The sequence below is a fragment of the Zalophus californianus genome, chromosome 16 (assembly GCF_009762305.2).
Source record: "Zalophus californianus isolate mZalCal1 chromosome 16, mZalCal1.pri.v2, whole genome shotgun sequence".
NCBI lineage: Eukaryota > Metazoa > Chordata > Mammalia > Carnivora > Otariidae > Zalophus > Zalophus californianus.
In genome coordinates, this window is record NC_045610.1 from 11680697 (window position 1) to 11707542 (window position 26846).

Sequence of the window (26846 nt, forward strand, 5' to 3'; positions counted from 1 at the left end):
ACAGCACACTCAGGACTGTGCTGAAGCCAGCCAGGGGCCTGGGGAAGCCCAGAGGCAACCCTGAGGAGACCGGGTGAGGGCCAGAGGAGGCAGAAGGCATTGGCACTTGCAGAGGTTCACAGGATCATGTGCTGGTGAGTCGGGTCCCCTCCACACACCCATTAAACCTGGGGGCCCTGGCCGAGCAGGGCAGAAGTGGCGGGGAACCTAAGTTCTTGCCTCTGGGGCCTTAGCTCCCCATCCAAACTGAGGTACAGTAGTCCCCGGCCCCGCTCTGAAGCACTGTCGCTTGGACCCTGCTGCCTCCTTGTGGGCACGGGGTGGTACTGCACCAGCGAGCACGCAGACACCTAGCTGGAGAACTCCAGCCCCACCGTAGGCCGCAGCTCCTGGGTTCCGAGCCCCTTAATCTCTTGCCAGTGCCAATCTCCTAATGATCTTGACTTGTCCTCAACACGGCAGCCTGAGGGATCCTAAGTCTGATCACGTCCTCTGCTCAAAACCCTCCCATGGGAAGCTACTCACAAGAGCCAATTGTCAAATTTTAAGGAATTTTGCAATTCATTTGTTAAAACATTCTTGAAAATCATATAGAATTATGTTAAAAACAAAGGTAGTGCTCAAAACTAAGCACTTCCTATGTTCCGTCTTGCTATTGCCTGTACGTTTTCATTCCTTACATCTGTGGTATCTGTGAGGTGGAGACCCTGTACAACCATGTGCTTCTGTCCCCCTCTCTTCACAACTGTGTTCAGTGACCTTATGGTTGAGAGCTTTCAATCAGCCACCAAGGGAGTGTGTACACCACAGCAATCAGCAAACGCCACCAATCAGGCTGGATTTATTGTTGATTTTCTAGACCAGTGCCATCCAATAGAAACAGAATGTAAACCACATACGTGATTTCAAATTTGTGAGTAGCCAGATTTGAAACAGTAACAGGAAACAGGTGAAATTAAAGTGTATTTTATTTAACCCAGTATGTCCAAAATATTGTCATTTCAACACGTAATCAATATAAAGTAACTAATGATATATTTTACATTCTTTTTTTCATACTAACTTCAAATTCTAGTGTGTATTTGACACTTAAAGCACATCTCAATTCAAACCAGCCACATTTCAAGTGTTCAACAGCCAAACTGTCCAGTGGCTGCCATATTGGACAGCACAGGTCTAGATTTAAGAAATCAGTAGAGAAAATAATGCGGATTAAATTTAATAGTAGTGCTGAGGCTGAGAAATTTCAATCCAACTAACATAGTTTGTTCCAACGATGAGCAATCAGTAGGCCATGTCCCAGGTTTAAGGACAGACTTATCGGGAAAAGAGTAGTGTAGCAGGCTGAACAGTGACGCCCAGAGGTTTCAGGTCCTAATCCTTGGCATCTGTGCATTTTTTTCCACTTTGCAGACGTGACTAAAGATCGTTACATGGGCAGATTATTTTTGATCATCCTGGTAGGCCCTAACTCCAATCACGAGTGTCCTAATGAGGGACAAGCAGAAGGCGACTTGGTACACACGGAAGAGGCAACCATGGGGCCACGGAGGCAGAGACAGGAGTTATGGGGCCACGATCAAGGAACGTCAACAGCCACCAGAAGCTTTTAGAGGCAAGGACTGGAGCCTCCAGAAGGAGCATGGTTTCGATCATGATCTCAGCCCAGCAATCGTCATTTTGGATTTTAGACCTCCAAACTGTGAAAAAACACATTTCTGATATTTTAGCCACCAAGTTTGTGGTACTTTGTTACAGGAGCCCTGGAAAACTATAATCAGCAATGGGATACAACTCCATTTGCCATATCACGGTTGAGTTACAACCACAGATAAGCTACAAATAAAAGAATCTATCAAAAAGATCGACAAAAGCATCCTGTGAGGAACACTTGGCTATACAGAACTTTAATAACAAAGAGTGTACTGTGTGTTTTATTATTTGTAATTTCTGTGCTACACACCTTTTGTGTCGGCACAATTTAGAACAGCTATGTGCGAGAGAGACCTATACCAGGTCTGTCTTGTATCCTCAGCACCCAGCGCAGAGCCTGGCACACAGTAGGACACTCGTATTTTTCAATGAAGGGGTCTTTGGGCCGCAACTTCCCCAGCCAATAGGATCGAAGGAATGGGATGGGCTCCCCACAAAGGCAGGGCTAGTGCCAGATGTTGATAGAGCACCTACTGTGTGCAAGCCTGGGGTGGGAGCAGAGTCAGATTCAGGGAGTCAGGTGCAGAACCCCGGCAGGCTTAGGGACTACTCAGAAAATTAGTTTAGTCCAGAGATGGGGTGCTGTGGAACTGCTGGGCAGAGACTGAAGCCAATGATGCAGCAGAAGCTACCAGGGCTGGAGCCCCCTGCCCCAGCCTCTCCGGTCTCTCATTCCTGCAGAGCAAAGGGCCTCTTTGGGACTAGGAAGAGCCCAGGTGTGACTCCGTCATAGCTACCACCGTAGAGCGGCAGCTCCCCAGCCCTCCACGTGAGCCCCCCATTCTATGCCTGAGCCAGGGGCCTGGGCACAGAGTGGGAGGTGCCCCCCTCTGCCCTGTAGTCTGGAGGACTTTGAGCAAGTTACCTTCCCTTTCAGCTTGTGTCTCCTCTCTGGGGCAACCGGGACCCAGTCTACCCCCGCAGGCCTAACTAGCCACAGACCACATGCAGGCTCCCCCCCACTGCCTTTCCTATCCTGTCACCGATTTCCAGGACTGAGCCCTAGCCAGTCACTTGCTCCCTCTAGATTAGATTCTCTCTTCTCCTCTCTGAAATGGGCGGTTAAGTGACTTGCTGCCAGGTTTCCACAGCAAGAATTGGCCAGACTGGCTTGGGCACTGGAAGTCAACGAGGGAGACTGCAGACCCAAGCTGACCAGAATCTGGCAGCCAGGTCTGGGACCTGGAGGGACTAAAACCCTCTGGGCTCCAACCCCAGTCCACACAAACACATCTGCCTGACGCCTGTTAACTGTATCCCACAACTCTGTAGTACACATCTTGAAAGCAGGGACCAGAAGACTTCTGCTCACTGATGAGGTCACAGTGAGGGCTCAGCCAGAATATAGAAGGAACTCAAGAATTTGTTTAACGAGCAAAACCACTTGCTTATCTTTTACAAAGGCCAGGCTCTCCCCAACTTTGCTCACCCTGTCCCTCCTTCACTGGCACACAGCCTGTCACGTCCAGTGGGGGGAAGGCTTCAAAAACTCAGCAGGGTGTGATCCTGGCTCCTGTAGGCCCATGGCGTCGGGGGCACCTGGACACATGGTCCATCCTCCTGGGAGTGGGTGAGAGCACAGCAGGCAGAGGGGAAGTTCACCTTCGGCCCCCAGCCCTATTACCTCCCATGAGGACCTCCCTGGTGGGCAATGAACTCTGTCTGGCCTCCCCAGCCTGGGTTCAGAGTTAAGAAAATAAGGGGATTAAGGAAGCACCAAATGCAAGTCCTCTCTTATAACAGTATCGGACAACTGTTTCAAAATATATTAGATTTGGTTTTTATTGTAGAGCACACATATCAGGGCAAAGTGCTGCACACACAACTACAAATCATTTTTGGGAAAAAAGCTGTAAAAAAAAAATAAAACTGCAACTGCTTTAGTTATGCAGTCCCGACTTGAATCCACGCTGGCAAAGGAGTTCTGGGCCCTGAGAGGGGCTTCTTGATGGTGGTGGCTGCCCTAGATTTCTGCAGCCTCAGGCCTGGGCCTCTGTAAGACAAGGCCCCCTGGGGTGGTGGCAGCCTGGGGACTGGGAAGGCCTCTGCTCTCAGCAGGCCTGGGTCTCGGCCTTGGCTGGCAAGGAGACATTCCTAATGAATCTAGATCATCTAAACCTTGCAACCTTCAAGGTTCTGAGTAGCTGGGAACTGCCAAAAACTATCTTTTTTCCTTTTATTACTTCTTCAAAGCCCCTTCCCCAGCTCCCACGCCCCTGAAGGAGAGGAGGCACCAACCCAATCTGCAGCCCTGAGCTCTGGCCTTGGATGCATGCTATAGGCAGACAGAGGGGGCGGACAGGCACCTTCCTATGGGGATGACATGGAAAGAAGGCTCACACTGGCCAACGTAGGAGAAAGGAAAGGGTTAGGAAGAAGTCAGGAGACCAAAGGAAAAAATAAAAACTCAACAACAAAAGAAAACAAAAACCCTACCACACACCACAACAATTTTCCATACCCCAAATGCTAGACTTGGAAGGACACCAGTCCCTCTAGCTAGAAACAATTCCTAAAACTGCCCCAACGTGGTAAGTCTAACTGTTCCGTACAATCACACGCATATGCTTGAAAGAAGCAACCCAGCAAAGTGGCGTGCTCCTGGCAAGAAAGGTCAGGACCACTGTAGCCAGCCCCTCAGCAGCTCAGGGACCTGTGGGCAGATCAGGCCAATGGGCGTGCAGGAAGCCCAGGGGCTCAGCCAAAAGCTTTGGGGTGGCAGAGGACTGTTTAAACCTCCACGCAGGCATCCTGAACAACTCTGCTGGAGGAGGAAGAGGCTATCTGCGTGAGCTTCCAGGGCCTGGAGAATGGGTGAGAGGTGGGAGGACAGCAGGCCTCCTGCAGAGCCAACAAGGAACATGAGATCTCAACCCAGCACACAGACATGGGGGGTGGGTGGAGAGAAGGGGCAGAAGACTGAACTTCACTTACAACACGGAGGAAGATTTACATTTAAAGCAAAACAAGAATTTTCTTAACCAAAACACTTTGTTGCTCTTAAATAAACCCAGTCTGACACGGCCCCACTTGAGGACAGCTACCCCCCCACCTCTACTGGCCACTCCAGCGTGAGCTTCTGTCCCCTATAGATGCCAACAGCCTTTCCATTTTGTAGGAAAACCAAAAACATGAGAATCAGGTCCCAGCCAATTCTGTTCTTCAGCCTTAACAGGCAACAAACCCGAGAAAAAAAATGTAAGGATCAAAAAAAACAAAAAACAAAAAACAAAAAACGAAAAACAAAAACCAAAGAAAAACAAAACAAAACACCGACATGAACAGAAGGAGGGGGCAGCTCCGTGAGTATTAACCAGAGTTCCCGGGAGGCGCAGCAAGCCTCAGTGCCTCCGCATCTTCACCTTTCGGGCGGGGCTGCCTGCCGCCTCTGAGCAGTCCTCCCCAGACTCGTAGGACTTGCGCCAGTAGTTCTCGGAGCTGAAGCTACTCCTCCGACGGTGTGTGGGCAGCAGCACTGAGCGCCGGTTCTCTTCCTTGTCCATTTCCAGGATCCGAGGCCTGCAAGGGAAGAGGTGGATGGAAGCATCCCTCACCACCTGTGGGCTGGCGCACTCCAGCTCAGCCATTCTCCAGGAGGGGCGGCAATGGCGGACGCACTGGCATCGGCCCTTTGCCCACTAAGTGCAGTGGCCACGTCTAGTCTTTGAAACACCTCCCAATTACCCTGGGAGGTCTGCCTGGCTGAGTCCAGTACGCCAGGACACTGCCAAACCTGCTGGACAGGAGGCTCCTCCCATCCCAGCACAGCCTCAAGGCCCTGCACCGTCCTGCCATCACCTCCTCTTTTCTGTCCCCGTGCTCTGCCCACCCCTCATCTGCTCACCAACTCCACTAGCCCCTGACCAGCAAGCTCTTCCAGCCTCAGGGCTTCAGCCCAAGTACCTCTTGCCTAGATGGGCCTTCACATACGGCTTTCCTCACCCTTCTCATCTCAGCTTAAACACTTCCCAGAAATCCTCCCCCCAACCCTTCTGAAATGGGTCCCTGGTCTGCTATCCTCCATGGCCCGAGCTTCCCTCCTAACATTTAAGTATACCCCACAAGAGTATTTGTCTGGGTGGACTGAGCGAGGCAAGTCAAAGGGAGCCCACAAAGCCTTCCCACTTGTCAGAATCTCGTCTCAACCCCCGCTCTCTGGGGGTGCAGGCAGCTGGTCACGGGTTAGGTGGGAATGCCACCAATGCCAATGACCTAGCAGCAGACATAAGGCTTGGAAAGGTGGTCAATGCCAGGCTCCGAACCACCCACCCCAGGCTTCCCCCACCCATTTCACCCTACAGCCAGGCCATGGGGCTGCTTTGCTGGCCTTTGTTGAAGGTCCCTAAGCTGAGCACCTGTGGGCAGCATCAGGGTCTGCCTTGCGATGGGACCGCTTGGGTTTCAGAGCAGGGTCTCTGTTGTTTCCCGACAGACGATCTGAAGCATAGCTGGGTGGTAACACAGAGCTGCTCAGGGACTTTGTTTCCAACCGGGGTGCGTCTAATCTCGTCCTGCAAAGGAAACATGCATGGGGTCACCAGTGGGCCTCTGGGGAGGGTGTGGGCCCCATCAGACCAATTCTCTGGCCAGGAAGCAGGGAGCCAGCAGTCTCTGCTCTGTGCCTCAGTTTCCTCATGGTTCAACTAGGTCTGGCTGACTTGCAAAGACCCACCTTCTTAAGTTAAGGCTTAGGAGTAGGAACAGGAACATTTCTGTTTGGAGACCTCTAGTGAGAAAGATCTGTTGCACCAGGGGAAAGATCCAGGGTTCTCTCTTAGCTGGACAAGCAGCCCCACTCACCCTGCTTCGGCCCAGAGGTTCTCCAGGGGCTTCTATTCCACCTGCCAGAGTACTGAGGGCCCCATAATACTCAAGCAGATGCCTTCATCCTTCCTGAAATATCAAGACAGGAAAGAAGGTTCCCCTGGTCCAGGCCTACAAAAGGGAAAAGAGACTCTCCTACAGGAACCCTAAGGCTGTGGCAGAGCCAGGAAAGCCCAGGCCCAACTCAACATTCACACGCTTGGCTATGATCCCACCACAGCCACCTGGCAGCTTCTGCCAGTTACAGGATGCTATCCAAGTCAAGGCCAAAAGGCTTTTGAAGGCAAAATCCCCACCAAACAGTAGGCGTGAGTTTTAAGGAACACACTGCCCAGTAAAGGGAAAACATGAAAGTATGGACAGGGGAGAGGGAGAAGGTGAGCAGGGAGATAGTCCAGGGCCATGATTGGAGTCCTTTATGAAGCCAGGCCAGGAGGAAGCTAGCCTGGGAAACCTCAAAGCCCCAAGGCTTCTTGTGTGGTACAGAGAAGGCTGGTAAGTCAGGCTGGTGGCAGCAAGGGGAGCAAGGCAGCAAGGAGAGAAGCCTGGGGTGGGGAGTGATGGGGACACATCTGGCAAAAGGCCCTGAAGGCACCCTTCCCAAAGGCAGCTGTGCACAAAACAGTCACTTGGTTCTGAGGAAGGTGCTGTGGTCAGAGCAAAGCAACCTCACAAGAACACTGCAGGGAAGACAGCAGGAGGGAAATCCGAGAGCTGCCCTGGCCTAAGCCACATGGTATTCTTCGTAACAACTACATGCAAACCTCACAGGTCCCTCTACCTACCCGCCCCCCGACTGACTGGCTGACCTGCTGTAAACAGATGGGGAAAACTAGGTCCCAAAGGTTACGGGTCCTAGAAGTCGTGGGAGAAAGGTTTAAGCCCAGGTGAGACTCCAACCAAGCCTGACAAGCAGTAACCACAGGGCTCTGACCCTGGGCAGGGGTTTTTCTCCTGTAGCCAGCAGGGGGCGCCTCCTAGCTAGGAACCAAGGCTCTAACGCGCTCAGGCCCACAGCGGTGGGCAGACCAGCAGGGCAACTTCCCCTGCCTGTTTGCTTTGGCCTCATGGACACGGAAGCAGAATGGTCAGCTGTACAGACTGGCCTGCCAGTTTCGGCCTCCACTCTGGGCCCTCCAAGCTCAGGGAACCAGGACCTACCTAGCAGCAAAAGGAAAATCCAGCCCTAATGGTGCCACTTAGAATCCAGGCTGGTTTCCACCCTTTTCTGGGCCCATTTCTCCACCTAAGCAAAGTAGGAAGAAGTGTGGCTGGTCCTAGGGCCTCTTTCAGTTCTAAGGGTCTAGAAATCCAGTGGCATCCTTCAAGGCTAGGAGGTTTTTGTTTTGTTTTGTTTTTAGATATTTTGGGGGGGGGGCGGTGCCTGGGTAGCTCAGCCAGTTAAGCATTTGCCTTCGGCTCAGGTCATGATTCCAGGGTCCTGGAATTGAGCCCCACATCGGGCTCCCTGCTCGGCAGAGAATCTGCTACTTCCTCTGCCCTGCTCACAATTGCTGTTTCCCTCTCTCTCCCCAAAACAAATAAAATGTTAAAAAAAAAAAAAGATTTTTAAAAAAGATCTTATTTATTTGAGGGGGGAGGGGAAGAGGGGAGGGAGGGAGAAAGGGAGGGAGGGAAAGAAGCAGACTCCCTGCTGAGCAGAAAGCCAGACTAAATTCCAGGACCCTGAGACGATGACCTGAGTTAAAGAGGCACACGCTTAACCGACTGAGCCACCCAGGCGCCCCTCAAGGCTAGTATTGAGACGGTTATCAGGAAGAGGTGGTGCTAGCCAACACCCAGACACGAGGGTGGGAATTAGAAATCACTGGAGCCCAAGGACCTCTTCATTACCAGGCCAGGCCTCATCCCCCCACCCCAACCCTTCCTGGCTGAGAGGGCCAGGTGGCGGAGAGCAGACCAAAGTAAGACATCAGCTGTTAAGCTTGGCTGAGAGGCCTCCAAGGCTGTGAAGACTTATGGAGGAAAGCCCCCCCTCACACCCACCCCCAGCACGATGGAGCTAACGCCAATGCTAAGACTGCACAGGTACCAGGAGCACACGCTCAGGGCAGGAAAAATACAGCAGGACGAAGCAGCCCCAGCGAAGCCCTGGCAGGCAGGGCCTGGCAGCCTGCAGTTGTTTTCTCAGATGACTGACAGACGGCAAGAGAACCAAGAGCACAGCCACCAAGGGAGAGCCTGGCTGGCCCCGGCACTTCTGGGGCTGCAAAACATTGAGCACATCCTGCCACGCAGGCAGAGCTTGCACACATTGATCCCTGGAGGGGATTCCCCGCCCCCCGCCCTTCTTGAGCGGCCAGCCTGGGCAGCGGTGGTGGCCCCCCATCATGGGGGTAGGGCCACTGGAGAGGCTAGGTAGACAGGTGGGACCAGCGGAGACTAGACAAGCGAAGGACACGGACTGGCTCTGCTTCTCTCGAACTGCCTAAAGGAGGGGAAGGATGTTCTGCACGAGACAGTACCACCGCCATCAGGAGGCGGCCCTCAAGAGAAGGGATGATCAGAGGAGGCCCTACTAAGAACCCTGTCTCTCGTACCCACTTTGGGGGCAGTATAAGCTCTGTGTCCCCAAAGTGCTCCTGACACATCCCCTGGGGCTGTTACAAGTACATCTCAGAATAGCTGGAGAAGTTCCTGCCCTCCTTCCACTTCCAAAAAGCTACCGTGCTGCAGGAAGCCAGGCTAGAGCAAGATCCCAAACCCACTGCCCACTGACAGCTTAATTTCTGAGAACACCCCTCTTAAAAGGCAGCTAACTTCCAAGGAGCATGCCAGGCCCCTCAGGGTTCAGCAAACAAGATCCATAAACTTGGAAGTCAGGAAGTGCTAGCAGTAAGGGCTGGGGCCTGGGCCGCCTCAGGTGGCAAGAGGAACAGACACCTGCCTCACAGATCTGACTTAACATCCAGGGGTTACAGCAAGGCACCCCAGGTATGTGAGGTCACCCACGGTGTCAGGACAGCCCCCAGGACAAAGCAGGGATTGGGCACAGATCCTGGGGAAGCCAAAACAAATGGAGGATGACTAAGCATTAATATTAACACATTAACATGTGACCTGAGGGCAAAGAGAGGGAGTTGACCATCCCAGGAGCTCTCCTCATGTTCCTTTATCACTCACTGAATCCTCTAATCCTTCAGAGAAGCTGCTGAGAAGGATTACTTCCACCGTAAGGATGGGAAGCAATGCTATATTGGAGACCAAATCACTGGCCTAAGTCACACAGCTACTATCCCATGATGGCCTCTGAAGCCCAGGTGGGCTCTCTGTACTCCAACAGAGCAGACTGCTGTCCAGGCAGACCACCATTTCTGGGAGACCAGGAACCAGCCTGCACCTGGAGCCAACCATCCCACAACTCCCGGCTCCACCCTCACACCAAGCACCCTTGTGCTTACAAAGCCTGACTCTCAAGATGGAGCAGGGAGGCAGTGCAGCAGGTCTGTCTGAGCACCCTTATCTACTGAGTGACCTAGGCCTCTAGGCCTAAGCTGCAGCACCTGAGTATCAGATTCTCACAAAGCGCAGACAGTACTGTTCTCTCTCCCGCAACAGTACCCACCCCCTCTTGACACCACTCCCCATCTTCCACCAAACTCCCTCCAACATCACACCTCGCTGCCCACAAGACAGTTCTGACCACAGCAGGCTTCTACACCGGTCTCAGGAGAGCCTGAAAGGCACATGAGGGGTATAACCCAAAGAAGAGGGCACCCCAAGCCCATGGTCCTAGCAGGGCTCCCAGAAGACCTCCATACCCAGGCCTGCACAATAACCAGGCCCCAAGGGCCTCTCCAACTCGTTCAGCCTGATTACCAACATGTCATACCACATACCTGTAACCCAGAGCTCTACGGATGATAGCCAGACAACAGGGCCAGCATCATGGGTGCCTAGGAATCCCCCGTTCAGGCCTGGTTAGGTACCGATATCCTCCACAACACCAGGTGGCCAGACAACAAGCTTGCTTTCTCTGGCCTGGGCCAGTGAACAACCTATCTCCAGGTCTCGCTTTCCTCTCACGCGGTGCCTGAACTCACACCTTCCCTCAACTGGACAGCAGCCTTCCTCATCCCCTGCCCGACTCATCAAATTCAGAGAACAAGTACGGTAAGGAAGGGGCTAGGAGAAGCAGGCACAGCATTCTTGAATTTAACCAACCCTAGCACCACCACTAACCCAATTTATAGGTGAGGACACAGGGCTCAGATAACCAACTTGTCTTCAGTGAAGACAGGGCAAAGCCAGGCCAGGAGCTTAAGCCAGTTTCATCCCCAGGTGGTCTTAACTGCTCCCCCATTCCTTGTGCAGGGTAAATGCACATAGACACACACACTCACTGGACCAAGAAACAAAGGTAGGCTAATCCTTGGCCTAGGAGACGAGAATCATGGAGACAGAAGCAATGGCACAGGTCTTTGGTGGGGGCAACGTCTCAGGCCGAGTCAGGGAAACCAAGAGCTGGCCACCCCTGCCCCTCCCCAAGGGACGAAGCCCAGAATGCACCCTCCATTCTCACCCTCTGCTCATACACACACAGAGCCTCATACTGGGGTTACTCTGCTTTCAGGAACAGTCTCCCCCTGACCCCTGGGAGTCCCCTGTTCTGAACGACCAAATAAGCCATTTAACTCAGCCTCCTACAAAGTCTCTCTCATGCAAATCCCTCACCCCACTGCTTCCTGGCATACCAGCCTTGGTTAACATTTGGCAAATGAACCTCTAGCTGCTCTTCCCAGCTTCAACCCACTAAGCTGAGCTCACTTAACCAAAGCAAAGAAATGGGCTACTAACACTGCCTTGAGCCACTTTATGTACTAGAGAGATTAGCCATGCAGGAATACAAGATCTTGTAGGCAGACCTAGGGCAGCCCTGGGTGCCTCCTGAAGACCAAGGGATTGGGTGCCCTGGCCACCAACCGAAGGCCCTGAAGGCCCGCCCACAAGCCATCTCCTGATGACCAAGAGTTGATCCAAGACCTTCTTCCCATACCTCCCCTCAACTACACAGATCCTCTATACTTCACACCTAGCCTTTAAGCTTACTGGTTTTTTGGTTTTAAGAGTTTTCAATTAATTTTTAAGATTTGATTTGTCGGAGAGACAAGAGAGCAAGCACAAGCAGGGGGAGCGGGAGGCAGAAGGAGAAGCTGGGTCCCCAAGTAGCAAGGGGCCCGATGCGGGACTCGATCCCAGGACCCTGGGATCATGACCTGAGCCAAAGGCAGCTGCTTAACCAACTGAGCCACCCAGGCGCCCCAAGAGTTATCATTTCATTGAAAGAGAGAACACACACGCGAGAGAGCACAAGCAGGGGGAGGGGCAGAGAGAGAAGCAGACTCCCACTTTAGCAGGGAGCCCAATGCCAAGGCTCAATCCCAGGAGCCTGGGATCATGACCTGGGCGGCAGGCAGACGCTTAACCGACTGAGTCACCCAGGCGCCCTGGGCTTACCATTTCTGCCTGGCCAGCGATTTCCAGCTCAGGAGCCAGATCTACCAATCCTGTCCCAACTCCCCCCACTCCCAATCCTGTCCGAACTCCCCCCACTCCCAACCCCCGCCGAGCTGGATGTAATTTTTAAAATTTTTGGATGTAATTTTTAAAATTTTTGTTTCTTGTTGCTGTTGTCGTTTGCTGGGCTCCAGCAGATACTCTCTGTGCTTTTAAGACAGTATTCACTCTGCTTGTGTTGTTCCGGCATGCAAAATGCCAACCTGTTACATACCAGCAGACCCAGGGTCAGGGTCTTACTCAGCCGTTTCCTGGTTGTGACCCCGAACAGATTACAATACGAAGCTGCAGCCCGAGGATTCCACTCACGGGGAAACCCTCAGGTGGTCACTCCCAGCCTCCCAGTCCTCCCCATGAGAAACAATGGTGCCACACACATGGAGACTCAGCACCAACCACATTCAAAGGCGCCACATTCTGTTGAATCAAAAGGCACTTGGTGGCCACCCACCCATTTCCCATGAGGCACTTGGAAGGATAGTCCCAGCTCTGACTGACCAGAGCTCGTGACAGAGCCACCCAAGCCCTCCCACAACAGCCTGTACAATTTTTATCCAAACTTAAGAGAAGGCAGGACTGGCTTCCTCCCCCCTCTGCCTATGAGGAGCAGGGCCAGGCTCAATGCCTAGATTCCACCCATCTAGATGCAGCCTCACCAGCAAGCAAGTCAGCCAGGTACCTGTCAAGGCCACATCCTTGATGTCTGGGCAGTGCCTGGGCCAGGATGCTCCCTTTTTCATCCTGTCACCAGCTTGTCCTTTTCCAAGACAAAGCCCATACAGCTAACTCTGGAGCTGCTCCTCATTCACCTGTGTTGTCCTCCTCTGATACCTCCTCTGGGCCAGGCCTCAATGCTGGGCCTGACTGAACAGGGTCCCCGCCCCCACAGAATGCAGATTTGGAAATTCACGATGGCAAATATAGACTATATATTAACAGTCTAAAGTGGGGGGAGGGGATACACTGAGAAGGCTACAGGTACGTTTGTGATGCTTTCCGCGTGTCAAAACGATCAACACCTGAGCCTTGACGGATGACTAAGTCAACCAACTTTCATTGTGCATACGTGGGTCATTTGCAGGGTAGGATGCGGAGGATAAGATGAACATGTTAGATGGGAAAACATTCCCAAAAGAGGCTACACTGCTGCAAGGATGCAAGTCCATGGATCACACTAGGAGCTCCAAGTACTTTAATGTAAGTGTGGAGTACAAGACAACAAGGAAAACGCCAAAAGGCTAGGCTGCATGGACAGGCAAAGCCCAACAAGGAACCCGGCTTTTATCCTGGGCCTCTCATCTGGTAACCGGAGTTGTCTCCCTACAGCTGGGCAGTATTGGCTGAGGGCCATCCTCCCACTCCTCTCCAGCCCCCTCATAACCAAGGCTCTGTGCTTCTGTTCTCTAACCCAGTCTGTGGTTGGCTCCTGGGCCCATTCAAGTCAAAAGGTCAAAGAGCATCAGTTACCTACCAACAGTCAATTCTCCAAGGTCAGACCACTACCAGGGGCCCGGCTGGCCAAAGAGGTTCCGGGGGGACCTGGTTAACAGTGTAGGCTCCTAGCTCCACTGAGAAGCATCTGACCCAGCCAGCCCGGGAAGTCAAGTAAGGGAGCCACCATTGAAGAGGAAGGAAACAGCTGGAAGAATGACCTGACACTCCAGCTTTGGCCACTTCATTTGCGCCTCCAGTGAAGATTTCCCTGGGATAAGCTATTTTGAGGGGCTTGCCGGGCATCTGGGAAGCTGCTGCTCTGGTTTTATATCCCTCTAGGAGTTCCTCTCCAAGCTCCTGGCCTAGGTGGGCCACTTGGCCTTGGCTGAGTTGGAAGTGCCAGTATAGCCCAGGAAGAAATGACTGGGGAGAAGAGACCAGAAGGCAGCTACAACTGGACTGTATCACTTCCGTGTTCTGGGTTTTGGCCTGTGCTGGGAACCACAGGAAAAGAAAGAAAGGCAGATAAAAACCCTTCTTCTGATGAATTCTGGGAATATTCTTAGGCTACAGGTGAGACGCTGCCAGCTCCTAAACGGACCCGTCTGCCTGCTACTCAGCCTGCACCCCAGGACTGTCCTTCAGGTCTCTAGCATTTCCATTCTATATAGGTACAACAGACACCCCAAGTTTTGACTTGACAAATTGGCAGAGCCATGCCAAAGAGATTTCATCCACCACATTATTTTGGAGTTCTGGACCCAAAAGGCCAAGATGCTCAACTTACAGATTGAAGTTAAAAAGATGGCAAGCCAAAAAATAAGGATGTACTTTAAAAAAAAAAAAGAGAGAACTCCTAATGGCAAAAGCTGGAATAACTGGAGCATAAAACAAATACCCCTAAATCCATATTGATGTAAGTAAACAACTGAATAAAGAAATACACAAAAGAAAAAGAAGAAGAAACAAAATGTCTTTGCAGAAGACTTCCAAATAACTTGGGTGGTGACTCCCCACTCCTTATGCGGGGGGCTGCACATAGCAACTTCCCTCCTAAGACAGGAAAAGAGTAACTTTTGCCTGCAGAAGGTAACCAACGAACACAGCTACTTCCTTCCTAAGGCAGGGGAAATAGTAACTTTAGAGTGCAGAAGGTAACCGACAAACACAAGTTCAGCCAGGTGTTAACATCAACAGTGAGAAGTCCTGTGCCCTGGACAGGACTGAAGAGAAGAGGAGCTTTACCTCTGTGGTCTTCCCCCAAAACCCGAACCCCAGTAGAACCATTACAAAAATGTCAAATTCCAATGGAGAGATACTCTACAAAATATCTGACCAGTTAGTGTCATCACGAATAAGGCAGGTATGAAAAACTGTCACAGCCAAGAGGGGCCTACCTAAGGTGACATGACAACTAAATGTAATGTGGGGTCCCGGAACAGAGTAAGTATGTTAGGAAAAGACTAAGGAAATCCGAATAAATAAGGACTTCAGTTAATAATAACATATCAATACTGCTTTCTTAACTGTAACAAACATATCTTACTAATATAAAACGTTAAGATCGGGGAAGTGGTACACACGCAGTACAGGGAAACTCTGTACTACCTTTACAATTTTCTGTAAATCTAAAGCTATTCTAAAAATACTATTTAAATGAAAAAAAGAAAAAAAAAGATGGCAAGCTATGGGACATTGTGTTCCAGCCTGGGGGGGGGGGGGGGGGGGCGTCCAGGCACTGGGTCTGCTCTCCTGACAACCCTGGACAATCATCTAGCCTCTTGGGACTCCACTCTAAAGACAAGCTTGTCTTGACCCAGCATCTGTTTGGCTCGGTCCATTCACTCCATGAGCAGAAAACCAGAAGTGCTAAAGAGCCAGGTCTAGTGATGTCGGTCAGTACATCCCTAACTCCCTGGCCAGAGAGGAGAGACAGCCACAAGCTATGCCACTGCTAAACACTGCAGCCTAACCTCCCACCTTCGTTTCCTCTTCTCACTCCCTGCTCCTCCCAGAAGTGAAAACCCAGGCGTTTTTAAAGCAGGCTGCTAAGGCACAGTCTAAAAATACTCAGCAAGATCACATGTGACAAATCAGAACCAAAGAGATGAGGAAAGAGACAGGGGGAGGGGAGGTCTGGAAGAGGGGTCCCCAAATCTTGTCTCAAGACTGTGTCCATAAACACTGGGAGCATGTGCTTTGGCTCAGCCCCCAACTCCTTAAACAGACACAGAACTTAATTTTCCAATGAAGAAAAGACAAAACCGCTTCTTCCTCAAAGAATTAAAATCAAAAAGTATGAGACCTGATAGCCTTTTCCTCTCCCAGGCTTCATGCTGCTATGCTATTGATACAGAGGAGCCAAGTTCTAAGGGAATCCAGACCTACATCTCCAGACAGTCCTGCAGGTGCCAGACACCGGGGCACTTACTTCCTGAGGATGATGACCGCTCTGCGCTCCTTGATGTCCTGAGGCCGTATGCAGTGAGTGATTTCATCAGCAGCATATCCACTGAAAATAAACACAGAGCATATGAGCTTGGAAAGTGAACAGACAATCAAAGTCCCTACAGGGTAAAGAGAGAAAAATATGGTCCAGGTCTTAAGGCCACCTCTGCCCTGTTATTTTGAGAGGTTCAAGGATCTACATGGAAAGGGCAATCACCTGTGAAGCTCTAGGATGCTCCACTCAAGGAAAAAACCTGGGATGAGGCAAAGGCAGGCTTGAAGGCAGAAACCACAGCAGCAATCTCTCCACACAAGCCAAGAGCCCTTCTTTTACAGGGCCCCCAAGAAGGTACACCTTTAGTCACTCTGCAGGCAGCCAGAGTGACTTAGGTCAGACCTTGGTGAGAAGACAAGAACTGCATCTCCTCTTCTTCCTTCCCTGCCCCCGTCCCCCTTCAGCACGAAGAGGAAGCCAAGGCAGACACGGACAGCCCTGAGTCACCAGAGAACTAAGGCTGCAATGTTCAATTTGTCTACTTGAAAACAAGCTTTCAAAAACCTCCATTTGGGGGGATCCAAAAATCTTGAAGACAGCTGTGTTTGGGATATTTTAAGAATTCCCATCACACTCAAATATCTATTTATTTTCATCAAGTTACACAATTTAAAAAACTGCTTAGACCAATGAATGTGGGTAGATGACTGTCCTCTTCACAGCTAACATCTTTCCGATTTGAAACTCCGGAAGCAAACTCAGCATCCTGAGCCTCCTCACATGCCCTCAACCAGGAGCATGGCACCCAAGAGGTACTCCCACCCCAAGTTCCTCCACTGAGCCGAGGCAGGGCTCTACACAGCCAGACACAGGCGCGGTGGGAGGTGAACACCTCAGCCTTGTCTTGCTCAGCTTTTCCCTGGCCAACCCTGGACCACAAATCGTCCTCTCCACAGCTGCTCATCAGCTCCCTTCTCAAGGGCAGCTGTAAAGACACCCGTGTGACCGTTAGAAACACTGCAGGCCTGGGAGGAACGCCTCAAAATGGCCAGGCTGCCCCAATGTGGGCAAGAACTAGAAGCAAGACAAATAGAAAATAAGTCCAAGAGGGAAACCCCTCTGATTTGAGGCCATGCTGGGAGAGACAGAACCTTTATTACCATTTTTAAAAATTTTATTTATTTCTGAGAGAGAGAGAGAGTGAGAGAGAGACACCACTCATGGGAGCACGCGCGCGCACACAAGCAGGGTGAGTGGCACGCAGAGGGAGCAGCAGGCAGAGGCTGAAGCAGGCTCCCTGCTGAGCAAGGAGCTTGATGTGGGACTCAATCCCAGGACTTTGGGATCATGACCTGAACCGAAGGCAGACCCTTAACTGACTGATCCACCCAGGCATCCCCCAAACCTTTATTTTAAAGATTTCCTCTCTGAGCTGCTGCTCCTAGACCAGAGGTTTTCAGTTTTCTCTGGGACCATCAGTCTTAGAAGAGACTATGGACAAATGTCCACAACCAAATCAATGTGGAAAATATCGAAGAGTTTAAAAAAGCATGACTGTATTAAGGGATCTGAGAATTACTACAGCAACACAATTTTTTTTTTTTAATGGAGCACTGACCAAAGAAACTTCTCTCAAATAACACGTATTCATATCTGTAGGCCTACAGTAAGAAATGCCACACACAGAGGAGTTGAAGAGACCTGAGTGAGAACCCGAGTTTTGTTGCCTACTAGCCTTGTGACCTTAAGGAAGTCATTTGCTGGGGGCCTAAACCTGTTTCCTCATCTGTAATAAGGACAGTAGTAGGTTTGGGGTGTTCACTTTGTTATGCTTTACAACTTATGTATTCTTTTATGACCACTAATGATAATAATGTTTTCTATTTATTTGAGAAAGAGACAGACACCACGCACACGGATGCACAAGAGTGGGGGGCAGGCAGTAGAGAGAATCCCAAGCAGATTGCACTGAGCAGAGTCCAACACAGAGCTCGATCTCACGACCCCGAGATCATGACCTGCGCTGAAATGAAGAGTCAGACGCTTAACCTACTGAGCCACCCAGGTGCACCAAATGATAAGATTTTTAAAAGGGGAAACACTGTCTCTTCCCTTGTAGGCAGAATTAGAGTTCTATGACTACATGGTTAACACCCCTGGAAGCTGTAGGGCTATTTTGAGAATTAAGTTAGATAATAATACAGTGTGCCTGGCACGGCATTCCCATTTACTAAGCACAGGACAGAAGCCAGAGGGCCCTGGACCACCGCGGGGCAAGCTAGAGACTTGGGTTCAGTACCTGCCCAGGAAATGTGATCTGGGTTCCTCTTGCAGGGATCTGCCAGCAGAAGAGGCCTCATGGGCCCCATTCCCAGAGCCAATTCCAGAGCTCGTTCTAGGCTCTTGTCACTCCACAATGGAGCCTGCTTGTGTTAAGGTTTTATTTGAGAGACAGACACACAGAGAGAGGGGGAACACAAGCAGGGGGAGTGGGGGAGGGAGAAGCAGGCTTCCCTGCCGAGCAGGGAGCCCAACGTGGGGCTTGATCCCAGGGATCATGACCTGAGCCGAAGGCAGACGCTTAACGACTGAGCCACCCAGGTGCCCCCCAAGGCGCATTTCTAAGGCCTGAACGTGCAGTACTAGCCACAGACAACCTTTCCTACTGTTGCAAGTATTAATCGGTTTGACATGGCTACAGGTAGCTCCACCCTCACCTCCCATCTTCAACAAGGAACCACTTCCCTTAATGCAGAAGGAGTAAACCCAGACGTCTGTCAAACCTTAACTGCCCCCACCTCCCAAAGGCCTCCAGAATTCTGCCACTAAGCCCAGGCTTCAGAAGAACTAGTGTGGAGGTAAGACCACACGGACCCCCAGAAATGACCGTGGCACTGAACACACCTGAACAGCTCATTAGTACTGGTCTTCTAGAACTTCCTGGCAGCTGTGACATACTGACCCCTCCTCAGTATCTCAGGCTTCTCTGGCAGCAGGAGGCCCTAAGTTCTGGCCAAGGGAAGCTCTTCTGGCTAAGCTTCAACAGAAAATGTCCAGCAGAGACCACAGAGGATTATTTACTGCTAAGAAACCTACTTACTACAAGAGAAACTGTCTGAAAGTCAGAGTCTGCCAGCCTGAAACTTAATATGCCCTGGGTCCAGCCTTACCCTTGGCATGAAGAAAAGTTCCAGTGCCTCCTGCTCTTTGTTTTCACAGGGAAGGGAGAAGAGGAAATACTTCATGCTGGTCAGCCTCCTGCTCCCTGCCTGGGCTGAGTCCTTTCAAGTCCCCCCCACCCCACGTAGCAGTGACCAGCACGCCACAAACATCAAGAGTGACAGACCTGGCTCCGTCACCCACTAGCACTATGGCTTTCAGTGACTCTTAAGAGTCTTTCTTCTCCCCAGGGAAGCTTTCCTCAAATCCCCCAGGCTGGGTTTCCCCCACACCACCCACCGCCCCCCCACCCCACTACTATGTTTGGCTTTGTGGAAATTGTGTCTTCCCTGCAAGACTAAGTGCTGCAAAGGCCTTATTCGTCTCTGCACTCAGTGGACACTAAATGAAATGTGTGTTGAGCTTAACTGTTCTGTTTCTACATCTACAAAACAGATCTCAAAGCAAATCCTTCCTTAGAGGATTAGGTGCAGGTTAAATGAAGAGTCTGAAAAACTCTAAGGGACCGTGCAGGACTGTACATTTCTCCTCTAGGGGACAGTCTTGGAGACAGTGTTAAGGCACATTTCCAAGACAGCCACCATTCCCCAACATCCACTCTGTGCCCTGCCCAGGACAGAACAGAACCAGAGGTGGAGGGACTGGCCAAGATCACTAAGACTGCCTAACAGCCTCCCTTCAGCTACAGCTACCTGTACTCTGGGCAGCCCCCATGAGCCTGCCTTATGCCTCTAATGGCCAGCCAGCCCTGACATGTGTATGACCTATTTACTTTCTGCTTGCTCTGAGCGTCACGATTAAGACCATGGTTCACCTGCTAGCTTCCTTCCCTTTGCTGCTTCTGCCATCTTGTTAGGCCTGGCAGAACCAAGTATAACCAATCCCCTTGGCCCGGAGCTCCTCCTGAGAACGCACAGCCCTGACTTCATCCTGAGGTTCCTCCCCCTGCCATGGAATCAGAAGACTGCACACAAGAGATGTGGCCCAGGACCTATCTGCCCTACTTTCCCAACTATTTTAAGCCAGAAAGCTAAATTTTGCTCTCAAACAGCTGAACAAGATCAGCCCTTAGCCCAGAACGGACAAGAGATGCCCACTCACTCCACCCAATATCAGTTATTACTTAGAAGTTACAGGCTGCGCTCACCTCTGCGTGTCCCATGGCTGGTGGTAACAAGTCATTTCCAGACAGGTGGCTAAGGCCTTGGTCTCTGGGCAGGTGGCCACCACAACCACAGACCATGCAGCAGTGATTAAAAGTAGCAGCAAGTAAGCAATTAGTCTTGAGGTAATTATTCTAATTAATCCAACTAAAATGTGTTTTAATCTGCTCATTCACCCTACAGAGAACAGGAGAAGAAATGTGGAAAGAAGGGATATGAAAAGAAGGTAAAAAGATACTTATTTCCCTGGACTATAGCATTAAGAGAGGACCAACTAGGCTCAACATGGGAAGGTTACAAACACAACGACAAGAAAAAACACTGGATTTGGAAAGACCTTTAAAGCACTTCCAGAAGGGTCTGTGAGGCACTGCTCCAAATGCCCACATTTGGATACTGCTGAGTCAATGTTTGCCACATACTAACGTCTACACTGACAACTATTAAATATAAAACAGTATTCCTGCCATGTAGCCTTGGAACGGGTATAGACTCCACTGCTAACAACTGAGGTCTGAGTCACATGAGACTTACTAAAAACCCTCCCCACCTTCAGAGAACCACTATTTTCACCAGCCCCAGTCTTCCAATCTGCAAATTTACAGCTCATCACTTCCGGACTGGGATACACACCAGGAAGTGAAAGAAAGCATCACATCCCCTCTTACCAGCTTGGAGAAGAGTCCAAGCAGCCCTTAAAGAGAGGCATTACTAACAGGCAGGTGTTCACTCACCTGCATACCAAGGAAACTGAGGGTACTAAATGAGCAGGTGCTAGAAAATTAAAATTAGTGGAGGCATCCAGAACCCTAGAGCAGTGGCTCTCCATTGGAATGATTTTCGCAGCCCCGCCCTGGGATATCTGGCAATATTTGGACACATTTTTGGTCACCATAAAGGTGAAACTGCTATTTAGTGGACAAAGACCAGGGATGCTGCTAAACATTCTACAATGCACAGACCAGCCCCTACAAAACAAAGAATCAGCCAGCCCAAAATGTCAATAGTACTACTACGGATGAGATCTGATCTAGTGCTTTCCCATGGCATGCCTCGCCAGAATCTCTACTTCAGGTCCAGGTTGAATCTGAGAACTAAAAACGAATTCCATCAGCCTCAAGTCAGCATCTACCTGCCCCCCGCCCCCCGCCCCCCTTACCTATGGCTACTCACTGCTACTGCCACCAAAGCTTCCGTGTTCTCACTGCTAACAACTTCGTTGCCTGGCTAAGTTCTAGTCACCCTTCAAGTTCTACCTCATTTCCTCCTACTAAAAACTTCTAACACTCCAAAAATGGTCCCCCCACCTTCAAAGTACTCCTGCAGTTATTTTCCTGGGCTGTAACTGTCTGTGGCTCCCACTAGGCTGTGAACTCTATGAAGGAAGAGCCACGATGCAGGCTCCATCCAATCCCTAGCCCCTTCCCAGACGAGATCAAGGGATCATTAAATGGGTTGTGTATGAAAACAAATACCCACTTAAGCGCCTACCCCGTGCCAGGCTCTTTATAAAACACCAAATCACCAACATTAATTCTAAAAGGTTTTGGAAGTTGGCATTACCCCCACTTTACAGATGGGAAAGCCAACTCAGAGAATGCCCACAAGGTCTCAAAGCAAATGACAGCCAAGCTGGAGTCAAAGCCTGGGGCAGCACTTTTTCAGGATATGGCTGAGCCTCCGGCATTAACACCAGAGCCAAGTCAGAATCCAGGAGTTGGAAAGGACTGGGAAAGCTTTAGGACTTTACTATTCCAAGGAAAAGATGAAGAGAATTTTCCCGATGATGCAATCCTGTTGCTGATCACTAACAGATCTGTATTTTAAGAACTTAAAACTTCTGCTCTTCGACAGGGCGTGTGTGTGCGCGTGTGTGCGTGCGCGCGCATGCGCGCTAGGGGGAGGGAAAGCCTCAAAGTCACAAACTGCGTCTTATGAGCACCCATTACACACCCAACCACTGCTAGACCTCCTCAAGACAACCTTAAAGACCTGTGACTATGGAAAATTCATATTCCCTTAAGAGACTAAACGGCCTTTGTGTGAGCTCCTTTTAGGATCAAGAGCCCTTCAACGAAGTCAGACACCAAACTGCCTTACACAGCAAGCCACTTGTGAGGGTCTGTCCTGGAAATCCCATCTTAAAGGGCTCTACACTAAGACCTTAATCTGGGAGCACCACTTAGATCCAAGGGTAAGCTTGGAAACCCAAATGACAAAGGGGCACCTGATGGATAAGCGGCCATCTAAGTTTCAGATGCATAAGGAAGCCAAAGTACTGTTTCGGCTACCACTGACTTCCCAAACTTCCCCATCAGGAGACCTTGGGATATCACAAGGCTCTGCTGCCACTCCCAGATACAGAAGCAGCCTCAGCTGCTAAACTCAAATGAGATCGATGACCTGCCTCACATTAAGAGAGTTCATATTAAGGAACCCACTTCTCCCCAGGACCAGGGCCCATGGCTCAGACTTCAGAAGTTAAGCTGTTCACAAAAACTCAGCACGTTCTGATCCTATACTAGAATTCGGTGGTCAAGCAAGCCGCTCTGTGCAGCTGCAGTCTAGAGCTCCTAAGAGGTTTTGGGAATTACTGAAAATACAGTGCTAGGTTACCTGTTTTAGGGCTGGAAGGAGGCACCTCCCAATAAAAATTTCCTACTCCATATAAACAAAGACGTTCCAGCAGAAAATCTTCTTGGGGACCAGGGTACTGAGCGAATTCTCAGCAGGATCTGGGACCCAAAACAGGCCAAGAACCTAAATTCTGTGCCTGATGCAACTACAAAGCACCAGGTAAAAAGATCCACTTTATTTGGTTTCATATGGCCCTGGTAACAGGTAACACCTTCTTACAAAGGGCCAACAGGCTCTTCTGCGGCCAACAGGGGCTGAATTTTCCGAGTCCGCTACACCCTATTTCTGCCTCAACCACTCATCTGTTCGTCTCCAGGGAAGTCACTCCCTGGAAAGTGTTGGGAAGAGAGAATCTGTATCTATTAAATACCCTCAGGGACCTTCCTCCATATTTTCTCGGTTAAGAAAGCCTTACATATGTGTTCCGCTTAAAAAACAACAAAAACACGAAAATGGCTGAGTTGGACAGACTCTCAAATAAGAGTTCCACTTATTTTTTTAAAAGCACAGATTTGAAAACAGAGACCCAGAAACGGAAAAGTGACTTGCTAAAAAGCACACACAGAAAACAGACTTCTAAAATCTCAGCCTTCTAGAAAGACGCCTTTGTATCAATTCTTAGTCAAGCGTGTGTGATCACGCCAAACCTGCCCTCGGGATACAAAATTCTAGATTGGTTCCCTGACCCCTCCCCTGCTTCCTTACTACACGTGTTTTAAACACAGACCCCTTTTCCCCCCTGCCCCTTCTCCCCCCCAAACCAGAAGAATGGGTCACAACTGTAAAGGCGAGCTATTTGCTGCCGCCTCCTGGGTGAGGGTGGGCAGCTAAGGCGGCAGGATGCAGGGGCGCCCCCTCCTTCCCGGGTGGGTTACCTGAGCACAGTCACGCTTCCCCTGCGCACCGGCAGGGAAAGCACAGGTTCCGACACCCGGATGGGCTTGAACTGGAACTTGCAGCCGAAGCAGAGCGCGGAGTCGCTAAAGAAGGACACGGACACGATGGGGCGCTCGAAGATGTGGATGGGGTCCACGTGAGACACGATGCAGCCGCCGGGCTGATAGTCGTTGATGACGGCGCTGTTGACGAAGCCCTCGGGGATGACGCGGTGCTCCACCAGCTTCTGGATCACCAGCTGGTGCACCCACTCGGGGATCTCGTCCACATCGCCCGGCGGGTACAGGCGCTCCTGGCCAGGCCCGCGCTTCTGCAGCTGGGCGCCGTACGTGTAGCCCTCGCCGAAGAAGTACTTGTTGCGCAGCGGGGCCCGGTCCACCGTGTGCTCGTTGTACAGGCCCTTCTCGGCGCGGGACACCACCTCGTCGATGCGGGCCTCGATCTTGGCGCACTCGTCCTGGCTGAAAAGACGCATCTGGCGAATGCCGCTCTTCACCTTGCGCGCCTCCTCCTCCTTCTGCAGCTGCTGCTCCTCGTAGTCGCTGCGCTCGGGGTCCGAGTCCTCCTGGTACTTGCGCTTAGCCCCGGACACCGGGTAAGGTTCGGCGGCGGCGGCGGCGGCGGCAGCGGCGGCTACGGCGGCGGCGGCGGCGGCCGCTGCCTCTCGGCTGCCCGCCTTATAGTTGTCCCGGGACGTCATGGATTTGAGCTTCTCACGCAGGTCCGTGTAACCGCTGGCGGCCGCCATGGCCCCCACGACGCTGCTCTAGGGTCCTCCGGGGCCGGAGGGGCGGCCGGGCATGGCTCTCGGAGGACGCGCCCCGGCGCCCCCGGAGAAATGGGGTTCCCTCAGCGCCAGGCCCCCATGCGAGACCGGGGGACCCGGCGGGGGGGGGGCGTCGAGGGAACGGGCGCGGGGTCGGGCCTCAGGGGCGGCGGGTCATGCAGCGGTGGCGGCAACAGGGCTTCCTTCCCCACCTTCTTCACGTCCCACGGAGCAAGGGCGCCGGCAGCGCCTCATGCCGCGGAGGGCCGCTGCGGAGGACCGACCCGACTCCCAGCCAGACCCTCAGACGCCCGGCCCAGCCCGCACTTTAAAGCGCTCCTCACGACGTCACGGGCCGTTCGCCCGACGTCCGCCAGCGCCGCTCCTCAGCGAGCTCCTCAGCGCGCACGCGCAATGCCGCCAGCCACCGCGGCTCCGCGCGCAGCGGGCATGCGCGTGCGTGTAGGCCGGGTCACCGGAGGCGCCCGCGCAAGCGCAGACGGGGACCGCTCGGCGTCCGACGCCCCTCCCCCACTCACTGAAGGACTCCGAGGGAGCACCCTCAAACAGCAACCTGCCTCCTTGACGCGCCTCCTCCGCGACCGAAGGGCTCCCTCCACAGGGGTGCGCTCACACTGTCAACGCTCTCGCGATGCTGCGTCACGGCATCGTCCAAAGGCTCGAAAACGCCTCAGCCCTCAACGCGCAACCACCGGGGAACCGCCACAACCTAGGCTGCCCCGTCACCGCCCCCTTTTGCGTTTCCAGTTCTTTCATTGGGTCACCGGCCACGCGCCGGGCGGGCCCAGACAGGAGCTTCCGGAAATTGGTTCGCATTCGTGTCTGTCAATCAAGTGGTCGCCTTGGTTACTGCGTCCGTCACTTAATTAACTGCGTGGAGGGCGTCGAGGACCCCTGAGGGGTGAATGGGTGGCTATGGAAGTGCCCGAATGTGGACGCCAACGGAGAAAAGCCCTCAGACTCTTTAGGAAAGTTCTGAAACCGGCCGAAACTCCTCGAACTGCGGGGCCGAGAGCACCGGGTCCCAGCTCTAAGTCCAGACGGCGACGGCTGCAGAAGCTGGACTCATTGAGGGGGCACCTCCCTGCCCCCCACCCCCGCCGCCTCCCCGCCGCCCGGAGTGGACGTTCCACGAGTCACGTCCCGGTGGCGGCGGGCGCGTGCGCAGCCGCGGGACGCGCGGGGGTTTGGCGTCGGTTCTCCTTCGGGTTTTAAAGATGGGTATAGGGGCTCCTCTTCGGGAACGACGGAAGGAAACTCAGGGGGACGAGTAGGCTCACGGCGAAAGCAAAACTTTAGCTAATTACTAGGGACAATTCCAAAGTTTTGAAGCAGTGCGGTTGGACAGGGTGGTGGCGTGGGCAAAGGCGTGGCGGTTCCGCGCAGGGGCGGGTCCCCAGCTGGGGGTTCTTCTCGAGAACCCCCCGGGGCTCCCAGGATCGAGTTCCTCTGTTTTGCTTGGCGTTCAGAGCCTTTGTTTGAGACCTTTCGGGCCTCGCCTCCTCTCCCTTCTCCACGAACTCTGAGCGCCAGTCTCGCTCAGACATACTCTGTCACACCTCCTGGCCCTCGCCCAAGCTGTTTCTTCCTCCTGAAATGCCAGTTCCTTCCACCCGTCTCCATTTTGATTTTTTGAGGCTCCGCTCACCTCCCCAGCAGCCTTCCCAGATACTCAGTGAAATGAAATGCATCTTTGGTTTCGTGATTTGGCCTTGGCATCTGCCTTCAGCCTCACCTCGCTGGCCATTTTGCTCCCAGCCCGTGTGTCTCTGCATCCTCTCCACTGCCGCCCCCGCCCCCCAACTTGCCAAAGCACCAGACTGACCGACATGGGTTTGAATCTTGGACCTCCCGACGGGCTGTAGGACCCTGGGCAAGGGACTTACCCTCTCTCAACCTCAGTCTTCTGGTCTGTAAAATGAATAACCTTAGTACCCCCACATTTGGTTAGCTGTGAGAACGAAACGAGGTCATGTCTGTTAAGCAGAGGGGACTGCACATCTCTAGTCAGGGTCTCAGTTTCCAAACCGAAGGACCTGCCAGTCCCTGTTGGGAGGTGTGGGTTGTGTCGTTGCTGGGCAAGGCTAGGCCGGCAGGGCCTGTGAGATGGGGAATCCTGGACACCTGGGACTCTAGAGCCGTCCCCAAGCTCCCTGCCGGGCCACCTTCCTTCCCAAGAAGCAGCAGGTGCAGGGGAAAATGGGGCAGGCACGAAGGTATAGTAAGTTTG

At 52.1% G+C, this 26846-nt stretch overlaps 2 protein-coding genes across 5 annotated transcripts in view; one reads left to right on the top strand and one right to left on the bottom strand.

The window, feature by feature from the left end:
• Positions 1-25509, top strand: part of LOC113939121 — a 30865-nt gene extending 5356 nt beyond the window's left edge. The window contains exon 3 of the mRNA XM_027624692.2: positions 23843-25509. Within this exon, the coding sequence (XP_027480493.2) occupies positions 23843-25486 (1644 nt within the window). The 3' untranslated portion in view covers positions 25487-25509. The remainder of the gene's footprint in view (positions 1-23842) is intronic.
• Positions 946-24611, bottom strand: ALKBH5 (alkB homolog 5, RNA demethylase). 4 transcript variants are annotated; one of them, XR_003525307.2, is made up of 6 exons: positions 23808-24611; positions 15941-16021; positions 6069-6224; positions 5076-5232; positions 3143-3273; positions 946-1700 (listed from the first exon to the last, which is right to left on the bottom strand). XR_003525307.2 is itself a non-coding variant. In XM_027626027.2 (5 exons), exons 1-5 carry the CDS (start codon positions 24575-24577, stop codon positions 1653-1655), a joined length of 1212 nt encoding a protein of 403 aa, XP_027481828.1. In that variant the 5' UTR covers positions 24578-24611; the 3' UTR covers positions 946-1652. The 4 variants fall into 4 exon arrangements, 3 of the variants coding, with proteins under 3 accessions (XP_027481828.1, XP_027481826.1, XP_027481829.1); XM_027626027.2 differs by lacking the exon at positions 3143-3273; XM_027626025.2 differs by having other exon boundaries at positions 946-3273.
• Positions 25510-26846: the final 1337 nt, after the last annotated feature.